Source organism: Miniopterus natalensis, chromosome 2, assembly GCF_054644295.1.
Source record: "Miniopterus natalensis isolate mMinNat1 chromosome 2, mMinNat1.hap1, whole genome shotgun sequence".
NCBI lineage: Eukaryota > Metazoa > Chordata > Mammalia > Chiroptera > Miniopteridae > Miniopterus > Miniopterus natalensis.
The window spans coordinates 55,554,358-55,574,251 of NC_142082.1; the positions used below are offsets into that span (position 1 = coordinate 55,554,358).

Below are 19,894 nucleotides of genomic sequence, written 5' to 3' on the forward strand. Positions count from 1 at the left end.
AAGATTGGACCTTTCAAGTTAATGAGCAAACAAACAGATCAGAGAAAGAATTTGACAGCAATATGTCTTTTTTATTGATATTTATAATCTACAGTTGTAATCTACTCTTTATAATTAGGGGTACTAACTTATTTGAAATAAATAGAATGGGGATACTTTTCCTTTTGTTAAAGAGAGTGATCAGGATTGTATAATGGCATTTGAAGGATTTAAAGGCTGTTTTGATAAGAGTTGAAAGCAGAAGAAAAACGCTCTCTTTGCAAAGTGAAATGAGGTTCTTAAGTGGTAACACTGCCTGCTTTCCTTCTGAATGATTAAACCCGTGCATTGGTTTTAGGATATTGAATGAGGTAGTGAAGTCTTTGTATCAGTGTAGCACAGAGTGGCGATTTAATGATTTTATGATAAATTTGATCAATGTAGACTGCTAAATCAAATGATTTAATAGAAACATAGTTTTTAGATCTCCATTTTTCAAATGACTAAATTCTTACTCTTTGCTATTAGGTAACTTTTATCATATTTGCATTTCTATAATTACTATCATTTGAAGAGGGCTTAGTATGTGCCTTTACTGTAACATATATTATCTGACCTTTTTTTCCCACATCTCTGTGAGGTCAGAGTTGATATTTCTGATTTTAGAGATTAAGATTCTGAAGCCTTAGGGATTATATAACTTGCTGCAGTACTCCACATAAATTTCATGCATGTTGTCCAACATTTGAATGGCTTTTTGGAATGCTTTTTTTTCAACCACTGTATTTACTTCTTTATGACAGAGAATTTAGATAACTAGGGATTGCCCATCAGTCACTTATTCAACAAGAACTTTAAAAAATTGCTAGAGCATCAAAAAGTGAAGGTAAAAGTACAGGAAATCTATAAACCAAGATAAAAATAATTTCTGACAATTGCCAGTTTAAAAAATATATATAGAATTTGCTCTGAAGGCCAAAGCAGAATGGAGCCCCCAGCAATAAGTTTGTGTCATAATTAAGACAATAATATGACAAATGGTGTTTCTAAATTCTCTGTAAAAATCTATTCTTTTAAATTGTAATATATAGAGTTTGTTAAGATCAAATAGAAAAGAAAAAAACCCCAAAAAACCAAAATACTTTTCCATGATATAGACGTTTGGGCTCCATCCTAAATTTTCTGCTGTACAATCCCATCCCTGAGGGCCAATTGGGGGTCTAAGAGAGCACAATGTGAGATTTATTACCCTTTTTCTGAAGAAAAATGTATTTTGTAAACAAAATATTAGTCAATTATTTTATCAATAACATATACTTAAAATTTATTTATTTAAAACTTTAAGTATACATTAAAGCTTCTCCATTGTTAATGATAAAGTTGGATTTGGAATCTTTTAAAATAAAATTAAATTAAATTATACTACATTTGACTTCTCAGTCTAGTACATGTTTTTGTCTTAGTGTATGAGGTACTATACGTGTTCTTTGAGAGTATAAAAAAATGAGATTGGTGAGGTAAAATAAACTGGTAATTATTCTTTAAGAGTTTTTTCCCCAAGCATTAATTATTTTAAAATATGTTTTTATTGATTTTAGAGAGAGAAGAAGAGAGAGAGAGAGAGAAACATCGATATGAGAAAAAAACATTGATGGGTGCCTCCTGCGCGCCCCCAACTGGGGATGGAACCCACAGCCTGGGTATGTGCGCTGACCGGGAATCGAACTGGTAACCTTTTGGGGCAGTGCTCAACAAACTGAGCAACACCAGCCAGGGCTAAGAGGTTTTTTATTCATTTATTTATTTGTTCTTTTTTTATCTAATGGAAGAAAGAAATCTGGTGAAAACTTATGAACTAAATTCAGAACCAGAGCAATTATTCGAGCTGTTTCGGTAATAATTACAGTATATACCAGATAGATATATGGACGTAAAGGCTTGTTGGGGTTAAGTACGTGCACAGCTCTGCGTCAGGATCACAGAGAAGCGCTGCATGGCCTGGCCTCTGGGCTTCCGCTGTGGCAGGCTGAAGGTACAAGGCTCACTTCTACAAAGTGCAGCACACTGGAGCATATGTCTCAACACTGACTCCTCGGCCCAACCCGATTTTGTATTTTAATGTTTCCTTGTTGATTTTTATGCACACTCACTATTGAGAACCACTGCAATGATGATCTGCTTAGTTAACGAGCTTTTATTGTAAGATGCAGGCACACTTAGGTGTAAATTACTGGCATCAAGTAGCCTAAGGGCAGTGAGCTTGAGAATCAACATGTTGAAAGGTAGAAACATTCCTCAGTCCATCCCAGAAATAGTCTGTGGATGTGACTCTGGGGAAGATAATCTCTAATTTTACAGTACACTGCAGCTAGATTTGACGTAGATTATCACTTTTAGAAACACAGAATTACCTAGTTCAGAGGGAAAAGGGGGTTGTTTTAATTGGGAAAAAGCAGTGATAAAGTTGCAGTAGTGTAAGGGTGGGGTATTGAAAGAGGCAGGGCAACAAAAATCTCTATGCATCTGAGGCAAGGGGCAAAGCTAAAGCTGAGAAAAGGCCTAGGTGGAGAGATAAAAGTGAATGGTAAATGTCATGGGTTGCCAGTGTTTACACAAGTAGACAATTCTTGATTACATAGAAAGTGTTTCACAGTCTGAATTCTCATGAAGTATAGACCAAAAAAATAGGTATTTTGTGAATTTATTACTTTTTCCCCCCAAAGGCATCTTTATTAGAGAACAAAATATACAATGGGAATTGTTTCTAAGGCAAGTTATGGATTCTGTGCTAAGTTTCACTAGAGACAGCAAGTTGCAGGATTTGAGAATGACATCAGAGATTTGAAAGGCCACTGCAGGGCCAACAGGAAGTGCAGTAAATGCAGGGGCGGGGGGGGGGGGGGCTTTGTGATCCTCTCCCTTCCTAGGCAGATGGAGCTTTGGTGAATTACGCTTTATATGAAAGAGATATGCTACTTCTGGTATATCCGAATTGATTGTAGCAAAAACATAATGTTTTAAATTACTTGCATTGATATTGTCAAATCATGATCCTATTTCCCCTTTGGCTTTCTAAGCAATCTAGTTTGAGAAGCATTTTTGCATTCAGTGACAGTTTGTGCCAGGCATTGTGGTAGATGTTTGGGATGCATATTCTAAGAAATTATTTCTATCCTTTTTGTGTTATAATCTAGTTGAACACATTGTATGCGGGAAACGTATTTATACGTTTTACGTTGACTGGTAGTAGAGCGCGCGATAAAAACTACCCGCAAACAATGTGTGAAGGAGCTAGCCTTAAACCACCCCCCTCCCCCACACCCTAGGCCCTCTCTTAAAAAATAAAAGAGCAGAAAGAGTTCAAGGGACAGAGTTTCTCTTCTCAGATTGCACATTAAAATGACGTGAAGAGCAATAAAATCAACCTAAAGTATACAAAGGCAGGGTCCCAAACAGAATCTCAGAGGGTGGAACTCAGCTATTTGAATGTTTTAAAAACTCCATGGGTGACTCAGATGCACAGAGGATGGGACACCCTCATGCAGCAGGTTTGAGAACACAGGCAAGTGGATCACTAGCTCCACTCTTTAGGAGTAGGGTGGGGAAGGTCAGCTCTTTAAAATAAGTGAGTTTTGAGCTGATTCTTAAAGAGCTGATTATTATTTCCCAGGTAGACTGAAGAGTCAGGAACCTTAGCCGGCTACTCTTAGAGCATAATATTTAAGCCATCCCGTGATGGATGCATGGGTGGGCCTGGGATAAGGGACTGGAGCGCTTTTCTAGAAAGTGGGAATAACATATGCAAAGTCTTGCCTAAAAGAAGGAATGTAGTCCATTACAGGAATGAAAGAAGGCCTATGTGTCTGGAGCACAGAGAACGAGAGGAACCTGGGGGAACAGATGATGTTACACAGATAGGCAGGAACTGAGCACAAAGGACCTTGACAACCAGGAAAAGAATCCAACTGGCACTTAAGAGCAGCCACTGCATGTCATGATTGGATTTTTATTTCCATAAGGTTACATTGGCTGCTGTATGAATAAAAAGAGATTAGTGGTGGGGAAAGTGGAAGCCGTTAAGAGGCTTTTGTGGAATTCTAGGAATGAAAAGGTGGCAGCTCAAACTAGGGGAAACGAGTAAGAATGGAGAAAATTGAGTGAATTTGAAAGCTAGTAAATAATTAAATGTATGTGACACACACACCTTATATGGTACATCATTTGTAATTAGAAATGTTCAACTGGGAAGACTGTCAAATGGAAAAATAGAAGAGCACCATAAATAAGATCAGATAAATAATAAAATTATAAAAAGTATTTTTAAAAGTTGACAGTTAATGCAGTCAGCTAATGAGAAGTAGGATTCTTCTATTTGAGGGAACTGTGACCAGCCCATGATATCCGTAGCTGGGATTGGACTTGTCTATTGGAAAACTACAGTGCAAGGCATGCCTCGGTTTTACTAAACATGACGTGGTGTTCTTCACCTAGTTTATTTTATTTAATTCTTATGTTATCCTTTTGTGAACAGAATGGTTTTACAAATGAGGAAAACATACTCAAGAAGACATTATGGGTTCTCCAAGGCCACCCATAGTTATGTTTTACGCTATTGAATTAGATGTATACAATAATAGCAATCATATCTCAGGTTGTAGGTTTGTCTTTTTCATTCAAATACTATAGAACAATATTTACCTGCAGCATAAATCAAAGATAAAGGCCCTAGAAGTGTCATAGCTTGGAGATGAAATGACATTAGTCAATGAAGAGAAGGGACAAATAGGATCTGTGCATTTGTAACAAGTCAAAGTTGAGGAAGAGAGATTTTCTGGGAAACACTAAGAGAACTTTAAGAGAACAGGAAAGAAAATGTTCTGGAACATCATCGAAGGAAATGAGTAACTGGGGAGAAAATTCAATCATAGGAAGATGAGAAAATCATTTCAAGTTGAGACTTAAAAGGCAATAACTGCTCAGTCCAGACTCAGAAGAATTCTTTGAATTCAGATCAGTGCTTTTTTTAGGGAATGGTTACCAAGTTTTCATGCAAAGGTCTAATCCGAAGGCCTTCTGTTGGGGTAAAGGCGGTCAAGACCTCTTCAGTCTGATCTGAAGGAGAGGTGAGCTCTTCTCCTAACCTCTAAAAACAAAAACAAAAAACAAACAAAAAAAAGCAGAGATTTCTACAGAAAAAGACTTTTTTATAATTCCTGAGGCTGTATTTTATTTACTGTAGTAACTAGAAGTCATGATTAGTGGGGAGGAAAAGGAAGAGAGAATTGTTCAGTCTCTAATCCACCAGCTGGGAGTGGAAATAAATCACACAGATAAATTTAAACCAGGCTGAAGAACTGTAGTCAGAAACTGTGAAGCAGCCACAGCAAAAAACGTGGGTGGCAATGGTGATGGTATAGATTGTCTCGCGGACTGTTAAAGTTTTACAACAAGGAGAGATCGTTCATATAGTTCACTGTACATTATTTTGAAGATAAGGGATGCCAGCATGAAGTTAATTGACTTGATAAAAGTTCAGACATTTAAAGAAAACAAGCATTGCCCTGCTCAAGGACATCTGCTAGCTATGTCTAGCCTACACATAAAGCATGGCCTTCGTTTCTTGTTCTTTTATAATATGGCCTCACACCCTGTGTCTAATCTCATGTCCGCTTCTACCTTCTGTTCTCTGGCTGAACAGAGACAGAGCCCTCTGGAGAAACATCGTGCGTAGTGGTTGACAGTGTCCACCCGGGGTTAGAATTCTGAAGACTGAAAAGCCAGGGAAGTGAGTCACGGGGCAAGGGTGTTCCAGAGAAAGGGAATGGCACGTGTGGAAACACGGGTTTGGAGAGGCAGGGCACGTGCAGGTGCCGGTGGCGTGTTCAGCGTAGCTGGAGTGTGGCTTGGAAACGAGGAAACTTTGGGTGAGGAGGTAGGTTTGCTCCTGAGGGCAAGCCTTTGGGAATTAAGCAGATTTTCCCACCTTTAGACAGCTGTAGAGGATTTTCAGCAGGGAATGACATGTTCAGATTGGCTTGTCCGCGATGCAGTTCCAGGTGCATTTCTACTACTATCCTCCTGTGTATGAATTATGTTTCTGCTAATGTTTTATTTGGGAATTTAGAGAGCACTCTCCCTATTACATCAATTTTTTTTGGCTAGTTGGGAATGAATACATGTTATCAAAGTATTGCATACAGGAATCAGATACTTTCATATGTTTGTGTGTGTGTTATATAAAGTACACGAACTATTATTATCAAAAATCAGATTTTGAATTACCCGATTTTTAATTTATTCTTTTAAGGCCTGACAGCAGCAGCCGCAGCAGCTGCTGCTGCTACCAACGCAGCTATTGCTGAAGCAATGAAGGTGAAGAAAATCAAATTAGAAGCAATGAGCAACTATCATGCCAGCAACAACCAGCATGGAGCAGATTCTGAAAATGGGGACATGAATTCAAGTGTCGGTGAGTTATGTTCACTGAAACTTACTGTGGTCATTTTGCTACCAAATAACTTTCTTTTCCAGAACAAAACCGTTGGTTATCCATTCAGGGAGTTGGTACTTTTAGCTTCCAAACAATGTATGTTTTGAAGATACCATTTCGCCTCTAATATCACCCAGTCTAAACAAATAAGTAGCAACATTATTTTTTTATTATAGGATCGACTTTATGCCTGCAACTTCTGTAAGCATTCAGTTAACATAGTTCATTATGCAAATAAGTTTTAATAATCAGAATTCTAAAATATCGATTATGAGCAAGGTGGCAGAAGAATATTTACAACAAACCCACACACTTTGTATCTTTTGTATTCTTAATGTATTTGTTCTTAAATAAGAAATTTGCATTAACAGCAAAACATATAACTTCATCCTTTCATGGGCTGCCTAGAATAAGAATTATGTTGATAACTATTTCTATATACAACCATTACCCATTTTTCTTATATTAGACATACAACTTAATTTCTCTTGATTTTTTTTTCCCTTGAGGTATGGAGAAAGAGTTGAAATGTTTGTAAGTCACTGTTTAAACCAAAGGAACAGTTTTTTCCTTGCAGAATTCATCTGGGTAATTTGTTTTGTCAAACACAACTTCAAATGTGGGTTAATTTTTTTTATATATATCTTTAGCATCCATGTGTTGGTGAGACACAACATTTAATTCTTCCACTGCATGTGTTGCGTCCTCTTAAAGTGTAGAAATTGTGCTCAAAATATAATTTAACAAGAGAAATTTGGATACTACAAGATGTGTATAAGATACTATACATCATATGTTCACAAAGGACACAATACGTTATGGCAGTTCAATTAAGTTTTCTTTTCCACACATTATTTTAACAGATTATTTCTGTATATAATCAGCTCTCCGCAGTCAGTCCATTGTCATGTGGTTAAGGATATATGGAAGATTGCTATGGATCTGAGTAATCGTTCTTGCAACTGTTCCAAGGAACCATACACTACAGCTAAACATTAGAGTAGGAAGTAATTTTGAAAACATACAAAACACAAAATACCACGGCTTCAGTGATGCCAAATGGTAGCTTCAAATGTAAAAGGGGGAAAAATAGAACTTTTCAAGAGAACTACATGAGGGAAACAGGAAAGGAGCAGCAGTTGTGGGCTGTAGTTTATAAAGAAGGTTGGTGACATGTCTGAGGATGAATAAAGGAGGGAGAAAGCCAAAAGCATGGCTTTAAAATTGGAAGAGACTGAAGAACACATCAGTGCTTGCATCTGTAGCACTTCCAATGAGAAGATGGAGGACAATGGGTTGCTTAGGTCATGGTTTACATGCATATATTTAGACTTTTAAAAGTTAAAAATTTGTGACTGTATGATCATCTGAAAGGTGTTACTGCTCAACTCAGGTGTATGGGAGAAAGGGAATTTTCTGAAAAATGAAAAAAATAAGACATAAGGAGGTTTTAAATTGGGTGAAAGAAGTCAACCCAAGAAGGCACATATGATTCTATTTATCTGGCATTTGAAAAAAGACAAAACTATAAGGATGGAGAATAGATCAGTAGTCTCAAGAGGTGAGGGGGGTATAATTATAAAGGGTGCTTTTTCAGAGTGATGGAATATTTATGCATCCTGACTGTGGTGGTGGCTACATGAAAAATGAATTCAAATTCATAAAACTCTACCATCCCTGCCCACAAAGTCAGTTTTACTGTATAACAATTTTAAAAATAAATAGTTTTTTTTTAAATGAAAAAAATTAAAAATGATTGAAGTAGTTCTGGCCAGGTTGCTTAGTTGGGATGAGTGTTGTCCCAATATGCCAAGGTTGTGCATTCCATTTCCAGTCAGGGCACATACAAGAATCAACCAATGAATCCATAAATAAGTAGAACAACAAATCAATCTCTCTCTTTCTCTCTCTCTCCCCCTCTCACTCTCTTTCTAAAAATCAATACATTAAAAAATCTTTTAAAAATTGATTTAAGTAAAATTAATTATAACTATTAACTATATATTTTAAAAAATAGAAGTCTTTGACTTTAGTCCATAAAATAGAGCAAGATTAGCACGGCTAACTTGGCTCAGGAGTTGAACATGCCCTGTTATCAGGTTCCATCCCCAGCAGGAGGCGAGCAAGAGAAGCCCATCAATGACTCATCATTGATGTTTCTTTTTCCCTTATTCTCTGTGAAATCAATAAAGACATATTTTTTAAAAATAGAACTGCATTAGACACTTTTAAAAACAAGTAATTGGCCACTACAAATTTTAATTATCATTTAAAAAAATAATCTGGATTGTTTTCAAAATTTTAAGAGAGTAAGACTTTCATGCAGGTTACTCTTAATAGTTGGAATTGGGAGGAGGGGTAAACAAATTATGCAATTTAATAACATTTAAAGCCAAATATATTAAAACATAATACTTTTGTTCAAATCTCTGAACAGCAGACCAGAAATTTGACTTTGGAGAAGCCAAAGACAAATTAGGCATAAGACAAGGAGACTACAGCTCATAACTGAGCATTGGCATAAACTTACCACTTAATATTATAAAATAATATTTGCCTACTGACTAAATAATAGTTTATCTTCATTATTTGGGTACATAGGCTATCATATAATACTTAAAAAACAATTTTAATTTTCTTTTGTGCTTTACTTGGAAGAAATAATTTTTCTTTCATTAAAGTATGTAGTTGGTAGTTTATATTGTTTTTTAGTTTTGACGCCCACCATCCCACACCAATTTAAACCAGGAGCAGAATTTTATTTGAATTTTCCTAGAGGGTCTTCGATTTTGTAATATTGGTGTCATTGCTAGTCCCTAAGGCATGTAGATCATTTATGTTACCTATCTGTAGCTGATTTGAGGGGGAAATGTTATCACTGTCATTTTTATTCTACTCTCTCTCATGCTACTGTCCTCTAAGAATTTATGACTTATTGTCCTTCCTGACCATACCCCCTGCCTTCCTCCTTTATCTAGAGATCAGGAAAAGAGAGTTTGGGGAAGGGGAGGAAGGGGAAGGTACAAGGCAATGGTAGGGGTGGGGATTGAGCTTGTATAGATCAAAGCAGCTGGTGAATTAGCAGTTGCTTTATCTGGCTCTAGTCGTGTCTCTGATTCTGAGAATGGTATTTGCCTCTTGGTAAGTGTTCAATAATTACGTGCTCTGTGACTTTGGGAAGTTATGGAAAATTTGGAGCCTAACATTTCAAATCTGGAAAATGGCATAAATAATAATATTACATCAAAATAATTCAAGGAGATCGTATTTGTCAACTGTTTATCACTTCATTGTTACAATGTCTGCCCATCGCCTTGTTTGGTCACCAGTAAGATGGGTCATTTTGGTATTGCTTTTGCTATGATTATTATATTTCCAAATGTGCCCTTTGGAAAATTACCTTTGTCTTCTTTTTATAGCCATTAATCACTTCCTCCTATTTTCCCATTCTCCCTGCTGCGTAATATTTGTTGAGCTGCCTGCCTGTGAGGAAATGTAAGGGTAGCTGTTATGTCGTTTGGATTTTGTTGTACATTTGTGTTCCTAGCTCATTCTAGGAACACAAAAATAATCATACCAAATCTTAGTACTCAAGAGGCAGAGGGTCAGCGGGCGGAATGGCTGGGTGTGCAGGCAGTCATAGCAGGATGTGCGGGATCCTCTAGGAACAGCAGTTAGCATGGGCTGCCCAGGAAGCGGGGCCGGAGCATAAGGATTCCGAGAGGAACCCCAAGAATCTCAAGGGCCTCTGTTTCAGAATAAAAACTCACTCTTCTCATGAATCTGTCAATTGGCTTTTTGAAGTAGTGAAACCCCTCAGAGAGGTGCTACTTCAATGTTGTATTGTTGCTACTTAGCTCTGCCCAAATCCAGTGACAATTTTGAAGTCATGTCAGTGTTCTTTTTTCCCTGGCACTCTTCTGGCTCACATGTTTTGTTGAACATTCCAGATTTTCCTATGTCGGATCACTGTTTTTACCCTTGGTTGTAAATAAATCCTTATTGCCTGAGAATGTGTGTGTGTGTACATATATATATATTGTGTGTGTGTGTGTGTGTGTGGTTTGGTATGATTTAGCTTGGGGAGCTCAAATCATATTTTTATTATAGGTGACCCTTTCCAGTTCTTTATATGAATCGTAAAATTAGCCAAAAAAAGGTGTTTAAAGAAACCTTTGACACTGACAAATAATTATTGTATATTCCAATTTTACCTGGTAACCTTGAGCTCACGTCTTTCCAACAGAGTGATCACTTTAGGAAGAACTGGAAACTTCAGGATAGATCCGAGTGAGGCATCAGCATGCTGAGTAAAATATATGGCCGTGTCGCCATTCTCCCTCATCCACAATCAATTGGATTCTTTTAGTTTAATATTTACTTGCTAAGATGAGATGCTAGTCTGCATGGTGATAAACAGTCTGCTCCTGGCATCTGAAGGTGACCTGTCAGTTCATATGGACAAATCTCCTGCTTACTGAAATGTACAAAATAAATCATTAAAGCAGGCAGGTGCTCATTCCCAGATTTAAATCACCATAGATTTATGATTTGAATTAATGCTTCATTTGGCCATAGAAATAGATGCTGAGACAAATGATATGCACTGGTTGGGGTTTCCATACTGTAGCCATCCTGATATTGATTACCGAGATGTCTTTGCAATCTCTTGTTTATATCAAGTACTATCTTGTGACAGGTTGCCTGATAGGAGCTACATTGCAGATAAGAAGGAAAAATGTCCTGGATTCTTTTTAGTGGCAACACTATCCACAACATACAGGCCAGATAAATTGCTATTTTTTTGCTTTAAAAACTGATCTACATAACCAGCTTAAAAATGCTGCTTGGAAATTGGGACTAAGATAATGGAAAGGCAGGATTTAAAACCGGGGAACCCAAGGTCAGCTCCATAGTATCTATAGTTTTGTTTTTATCTGCTTACCATTCTTTTGAGATCATGCACATTTTTGAAGACACTAAATTAATCACAATTGATTTAATCTAAATAAAGGAAACTTAATTTTACTTCTAGTTTTGAAATGCTACATAAATATTGACATAGAGAGCATCTCTTAATAGTTTCTGTGTTATTTAAATACTTGCTAAACCTAATATCTTACTCCCCTAACTAATGACAACATAGGAAACGACTCTTTAAAGATGAATACATTAAATATTATTCCCAAGCCTGAGACTCTGTGGACTATAATTTACCAAGAGACAGGAAAAGACTGCATTTTTTAATTCTCTTAACATTTTATTTAAGGAAAACACTATGTACACAGTTTAAAGAATACTCGGAGGATTTAAGAGGGACCTTTGCCACAAGCTAATATCTGACTCACAGAACTGGTAAACAGCTATCAACAATAGTAGATTGCTTGCTTAGTAGGAAATGAGTTCATATCTATTCAACATGTGATCTCAAAACAGATGTCCCAAGAAAATCTTATTGTTTAAACTATAGTCATAACCCCCAACTGTTGTTATTTCTTTAAGGAAGTGAAGTAATCTTGAGACTTCGGTCTTTTCTCTTTCTGAACACTGTGGGATAGAAGTGTCCACGGATGCAGTGATCCACAAACCTGAACACATTTCAAACCCCTGCAGTATAGGATTCTTTTCATTTTCTCAAACTTGCAACACTTAACAAGGATGTAGGAGTTTCAAGTAAAAACAAGAACTTGAGTTTGGGATTAATAGCTGGGTTCTTCAGCTGTATTCCTTACTCCTTACTGTGTTCCATCAACCAACCTACCAACAAACAAACAAACTAACAAACAAATAAATAAATGGGGGAGGGGAAGCCAGGCAGATAGGGAGATAAAATTATCTTCCTCTGCTGACCATTGTCTTATCTTTTTTTTACACCATTCTCACAAAAATAGAATAGTTTACACTGTAGTAAATTCCTTTCTTCTAAGTCACGTGTCTATTTGGAAGGAAAAATTAATTTTACGATTTCAGGAAAAAGTCTTGGAGACCTTGAGAAAGCAAATGAAAGGAAACTGAGAACACAGGCCACCAAGCAGAGCTCTGCAGTTGCACATCGGATCCTCTGCCTTGGCAATGTTAATGAACCTCAAATCCTTCCTATAATTAGATGAGGGAATTGCTTATATTTTCAAACAGATGATGCTGCTATAATGAAACGATTGACAGGGAATTTAAGAGTGTCTACAGTAGTCATTTGGTTTCTGTTATAAAAAAAAAAAAAAAAAAGTTTAAAAAGAAGATTGGCTTTAGACATAGGTCCTGAGAGAGGTAGTAATTTCCATCGCATACTATGACAGGTGTCTTTGTATAGGCAGGAAATAAATGGGAAGACTAGAGAAATGATGGGCAGGTATACGCAAGTTTTTGGGGAGGGGGCGTCCTGTGCTCGCTCTGCTTCGGTTCTTTAAAAGGGGCCGAGACTCCAGAGATGGAGCGGGATTGAGTGCACAGCTGTAACTGCTGATGAGCTAATTGCTCCTTATCTCGCAGCCCCATTCATCTTCATTTTTTACCAATTACTGAGAATTATCTGTGTTCTCAGTTGGATATGAGAGTTAATCCTTTTTGGTTAAGCTGGCAGTACTGTGAGCAGATTCCAAATCGGAGGGTGAAAAAGCCAAAGCAAGCTTGCTCTGAAAATGTCTCCAGTTCAGTGACAGTATCACTGATTCCTAAGCAATGTGCCATTGTTTAACAGGTTAAATATGGAAACTTTTTTTTTTTTTTAACTTTCTTAATGTTTCTCTGCCTCACAATGATTTTTAAGATCCTTCTTCCTGTCTGATGAGTAAAATTGAACAATATTCGCAGGCAGGGTCTTGTAAACGTGGGAACGTACGAGATTACCCTAAAAGGCCAGGAAGAGTCTGACACATGCAACGAGAAATACTTTAGAAGTGATAGCTGTCCATTTCTATATAAACACTTGCAATGGATGGGTTTGCTCTCCGTGGCTTCCCATATGGTGAGGGAAGCATGCCCAAACATATACCTTTTCGCAAATGTCACATTAGTGGAATTTTAATGGAAGGACCGCATACGCATCTCCTAAAAGTGTAGGAATGGCCATGGTTTGTAATTCAATTGATTGTGAACAAGCCATATGGTTCACATCATTCCCTGTGCAGAAGATGTCTTCATAGCCTGACATTTCAAACAAAATTGCTTGCCCCAACATTAAAACATTTAAAAATGGTAAGCTACTTTTTCATAAATTTTAATGCTTTTGTGAATATTTAATATTACTGGCATTTTTCTTCATTAAGTATTTTTAATAAGTAATCTAATGTGAACATATAAAGAATAAATAGCTAATTTAAAACAAAATTATTTTAAAATATCATTGTGTAAAATTTGAATATCTTATAGCATGACGAAGATAAGTTTTTCTAGATGCATCCGCAAACTGAAATGGAGGAGCAGAGAGCAAAATATGTCAGGAGATTTAGCTTCTAGTCATGACCAAGTTAATAAATAACTTAGCTACTTAGATAAGTCCCTTAATTTCTCAGCTTTCTTATTTAATAAACAAGGAGTTTGATGCCCAGTTACTCACTTTGCTCTAAAATTCCTTGAAACTTCAATAGAAGATGAAAGACAAGAAAGTATTCTTTAGAGTGATTTCTAAGATAAAATAGCTGAAACAACCTAAATGTCTAAAACAAGGCATTATTAAACACATTATACTACATCATTTCACATATTATACAGGCATTAAAGATGATGAATAGGGTAGAAAATATTTATTCTGAATATTAAAAAAAAGATGATATAGAATTTTACACTGTTGTACTATATGTCCATTTTATTAGAGTTTGAAAGGAACTAGGCAAGAGTTAACATTGTTAGGTTATTTTGGAAGAATTATGAACTTTTTAAAAAATTTAATATTGCTTAATGCCATATGAGTGTGTTAATAATTAGTAATTTTATTAAGCTCCTTTTCATGATTTTATATGAAGTGAATGGCACATTTTGCATTTTTTCTCATAACATTTTTGTTTTTCATTGGTTATAAAAATAATGGAAACATCAGTGATCATAAAAGGTGACTATTGATGGAAAAATACATTTATATATTAAAAGGGACACTTTTCTTATTTTATAATATTTGAACATACATTCTAAATCCATTTCTACATGTTGACAAAAATCATCACAGTATGATCAGTAAACATGTACTAGTTTCCTGTACCAATTAATATAGATGTATTATAAGCTATAGGTAGGCAGAATGCAGAGAATATTTCTGCTTTTTATGTAGTGTCTGTTTCATTCTCATAAAGCTGTTTTATTTATGGATAGTTGGAGACCATAATTAGAAAGTATTGATCAGGTGTTTTTGTTTTAATACTGCTTATTCCAACTAGTGAGAGGGTAATGAAGTAAACTTGGTAATTCAAGCATTTCATACTAAGAAATGTAAATGAAATGATTTTATTTGATGCTGTATCCTTGTGTAATCACAAAACATATGGAAATGTAAAACTTACCCAGTTGTTATATGGATTTATTATATGGTAGACTCTGTCTCATTTTAGGAGATCAAATGCATTTGTCACAGCCTTGGAAATGTAGTTTTCATCAAGGAAAGGGTTAAAAACAAACCTTGTAACTCTACATCAGCATGCAATATTGTTTATAAAAACTTCAAAAATAAAGTATAGTGGGTGAAAACATTTCAGTCTAAAATAACGCCAGGCCTTATTCAATCCTTTTAATATCAGGTAATTGTTCTGATGACCTGATACTAGAAAATGTATTGAGATGTTACTGGGATGTTCACGGTCCAACATTATCGTGAGTGTGAGGGCACAAGTTTATAACTCTGAGCCCAGTGCCCCTGTCACCAGACCCAATGTTTCACATTTGTGTGACTCTAATTCTCTAACTTGTCCGAAGATTCCAAAATTGTACAAAGCCATTTGTATGAATCATGGCATGGTAAATTGAATACAGACTAGAACAACTAAATGATGATAAGTAAATAATATAGTAGCTGACATAAATATGTAAAAATGTCAATTCACTTACAGTGAAAAAATGTGGCATGTATAGTCTTGCAGACCCTTGATGCTCCCCCCGAAAGGAACCTGGATTATTTGGAAGATAGGAAAGAACAGAGGATCTAAATATGGTTTTCTTTAACAGCAGGTCATAATGGAAACACAGACCCTTACATTCAGTGCTGAGAGAATTACCAGTTTGATAGTGATTAGGAATGTTGTTATTAAAACAGTATGTGCAGTTCATTTTCAACAGTTTTGAATTAGAGTCTGCACTAATGAAACGGATACGGTTTCCTTCACAAAGGGCAGATCTGTTAGTTAATATCGCTGCAGCAGTGCCTTGCAGACCATGCCTTTAGCTCTATTTGTATTTCACAGCATGATAAGCAAAGAGTGTTGATTTTCAAGGATCCTGCTGATGAAAGGTAATGGCATTATTACATCTTTATCTCAAAAGCAGAACTGAGTGGTAAATGATTTTTTTTTCTCTGTTGCACAAAAGATTTCTTGGTTAGAAAGCCTTTTTTATTTCTTTACATCGTTTTAGTCTTGGAAATGATATGTTATTATTTAATGTCTGCACAGCAAGCTTGAAAGCACCTAATAGCGAATGGATTGGAAGTGAAGTACCTCCTGCTCAGAGATATGGATCTTCTCAGTCACACGCTGTACCAGCTGTCATCCCAGCCATACTGCTGTGATTTAATTAGTCTGTTTATGTCCTTTCTAATAATATTTCCATCTCTATGAAAGGGCAAATGCGACAGGGACTTTTTTGCTTTCTGGTTCTGCACACTGAAGAATGTGGCCTACATCTGATATGTGGGGACATGGGATTGAATCACCATTTCTGTCACTTCAAGCTGTTGATAAATTGTTCAGCCAAGAAGTGTACTTACTTCCTTGGGGTCATTTGTAGTCTAATTTGCATAGGGACAAAGAAAAGAGGATGTGTGTGCATGTTGTGTATCCAGTCATATATGCATATGTGGGTGTCTTAAAGTTAAAAAAATTTAAAGAAGTGAATATTTTTATCAATGCTCTGTGTGTCTTTATGGCACATATTTAAGTCTTTTCATCAATTGAGTTCATACAAAATTACAACATTTTAGGAAGTCTCAGAAAAGTTTTTCAGTTTTCTAAATGAAAACTTTAAAAAAGAAGTTACTCGTCTGGAACTGTATCTGTGCAACTGCATAGATCCGCATCTTTGGGAAATATCTGTTTTTTAGAAGATAATTTATTTCAGAGTGTCCAGGGAAAGAAGACTTCCTCATCTTTAGAAAACATTTAATAATCATATTTTTACTTAAACTTTTTTCCAGAAAGTATATTTAACTTAAAATTTATTTAAGTATTTATAACTATTTTTATGTTAAAAAAAATAGCTATACCACACAACACTATTATATAAGAAAACATAGGTTAGTTAAAATATAAGAGTGATATGACTATTAAGTATAAGGTGGTGATTAATAATAGTTCATACTCAGGCACTATGCCATTTCAGTGATTCAAGGCTACTTTAAAACCTAATAGCCTTGTGGACATTTTGGATTGTGCCTTAGGATTTTATAATGTTTCATGACACAGACCCATATAACAGAGATGGGAAAGAAAAAAAAGACTTCTGAAACCATTTTCAATTTGTTTTACTTTCATTCATGTTTATCTTAGAAAAAAAGTTTTATCATTGAGACATAATCTGTTAATTAGTTCTGTGTATCTTAATCTGCTTTTTGGAAATAGATTTCTTTTTCTTTCTCAATAATTTTATCTAAGTGCTGAAGTGTGTTACAAGGTCTTCTGAGCTATCTTCTTTCTGGGTTATCTTGCTGTTGCTTGTATTTTTCTGATTTTCTTCTTCCATCCTTTAATTTGGATAATCCAACTACATCTTTGGAGCAGAACTTGTTAAACTAATGGATACATTGATAGTATAATTCCATATTCATTTTATGGAATTGCTCAAAAAGAGCAATGTTAAAAAATGCTAATCTCATGAAGGTGGTCAAATTGTGTTCACATTATTTACTTTAACAACCTAAATATCAGCCTTCTGGGTTGCCAGTCTTAATGCACACAAGCATGCATTTGTTTTTTTCTTATTTTTTCATTTGCCTACCCCTGCCCCAAACTGTGCCTACATCAAGAGAAAAGGTCATATTCTAGAATCTTTAAAAATAAATATATAAAAATAAGCATCAAGATTATAAGTTTTCTCATCACTATTAGTAAATGATGACACCATTTTCAAATTTTTAGATTTCTCTTCTCGATAATATATGACCTCAGCAACTAAATAACTAGATATCACACACACAGGCACACACACACATGCACACATGCACAGTACTCTTGTATTTCTATATTGGACCTTTCAAAAATCTCTCATTAACCTATTACAAGTCTAAATGGAATTTACTAAATATATTTATTTTCTTAATTATTTTAATTTGGAAAAATATAGAAATACTTATTTGGCTGTCTTTGCACTTCATTATTTCTCTATATTTTCTATACTGCAGAACCTAAATGTTCATGAATAAGTTATCTTGACATGAACCATTTTAATGCTTTAAAAAAACTAACCAGGAAGCATTTGATGGTATTTTTTATTAATTGGATAAATGAATTGTGAGATCTGTGATTGCATGATGATGTACTCATTTAGTTGTTGCATTTTGCTTTTACTAATCTCTGTCATATTGGATTTATAAATGGAATGGAGTGACCTTTGAAACTGTGATGGGAATGAAGAGATAAACACAACTTGAAAGGACAAACCAATTAATATCAATGTGTTTGTTACACATACAAGAGGAGTTTTAATCCTTTGCTCTCTATAGTAAATGCTTGATTCATTTCTTGAGTAAAGAGCACACTTTTTGGTAGTTAAAGTTTTTAATGTAATTTTTTCTATAATGTATAATTTGATATGACATCATTGTGTATATAACACACAATTAGGCTGTTTTTAGTGCATGAAAAATTGGCACTACCTTTAAAAGTTTTGACAATACCCCCTCATAATAAGGAAACGGATATGCATGCACACTTATTCAAACATAGATGCACATAAGGTATTTATCTACATTTATATGTACTTTTAAATCAATATTATAATCTTGAATTTAGCAAATTCTTGAATAGACTTTTCTAAATTTAGACTCATAACTGATCCTCTGCCATTGTACATAGAGTACTTGCTAAAAGTCTTGATTCAGGAATCATAAATAAAACATTTATTATTTTAACTTGTTGACCTGTAATGTTAAAAAATATATATTTCAAAATCAATAAAAACACTTGAGTATGCTTTAAATATAAAATCTGAGAAGTCATTTATACTGTTTTCTTACCTAGTGTTTCCTACCTTTACTTTCCCCATTTTTTACCAATTTAAGCTTATTTTCTTTAAAAACAAACAAATGAGCAAACAAAAAACCAAGCCAGTTCTGCTGTGGTGTAAATTTTAGAACACTTGAATGTTCTATCCCCTCTAATAGCTTAATTATAGAATATAATCAATTTAATACACAGGTTTTGAAATATTGCCATTGATGCACAAGGAAAAAAGTAATATAAGCTTGACATTTTAAAACACCAGCATTGAAAGACTTTCACTTCTAATTGATTTTTAAAAGAGTTCCCTGGAAAAGTGAGCTCAGAAATGTTTATAATGGCTCTGGCAATATTCCAAAATGTTTACCACGAAGTGTAACTCAGCAGTTTCTGTTCTCCCATCAACTAAGAACGATGTGTCCCATAATTGGCTTAGTCTATGTTGGTATTGAACCCCCCACATAGACATCGTTATTTTTAAAGACACAGTGTCTCAAAATGATGACTGCAGAATAAGAAGTGTTTTTATTTTTATCAGAGATATTCTTAACACAAAAGTATGGCAGAGCAAAGTATATATTATATGTCTTTTATGTTTTTCTGAAAAAATATATTTTCTCACCTCTTCAATGTTTTAAAATATCTATTGACCTTCAAAACCTTGTTTGGTAAAACTGGCAGAAATATGATTTTTAGATGTTATAATATCATAACCTTCCTTAAGGTTGATTACAGGTATGAAAAACTTCCTCAGACAGCTAAAAAAAAATGAATGGATGTGACATTCCATTCTATTTTAACAAGCAAGCCGACCAAAATACAAGTAACATTGACCACAAGCAATTACTTTAAAAGGCTACTGCTAAGTATTTCAGGAAAAACGATTCCGTTGACTAGTTGTTTGTCAGTTCCTGTACATGTTTTTATTGATTGCTTTTGAATATATAGCTCCATGATTTAAAATATTGCTGTTAATATCTTCTTTTTACAGCACTGAACCTACTACTTCCTGTGATTGATAACAGATAAATTTATACAGAAATGAATATACGAGTTTATTTAGATTTCTACT

General features: G+C 35.1%; 1 protein-coding gene across 1 annotated transcript in view; it reads left to right on the plus strand.

The window, feature by feature from the left end:
* DACH1 (dachshund family transcription factor 1) overlaps window positions 1–19,894 on the plus strand; it is a 393,489-nt gene that overhangs the window by 212,727 nt on the left and 160,868 nt on the right. The window contains exon 3 of the mRNA XM_016216439.2: window positions 6,287–6,448. Coding sequence (XP_016071925.2) covers window positions 6,287–6,448 — 162 coding nt within the window. The remainder of the gene's footprint in view (window positions 1–6,286; window positions 6,449–19,894) is intronic.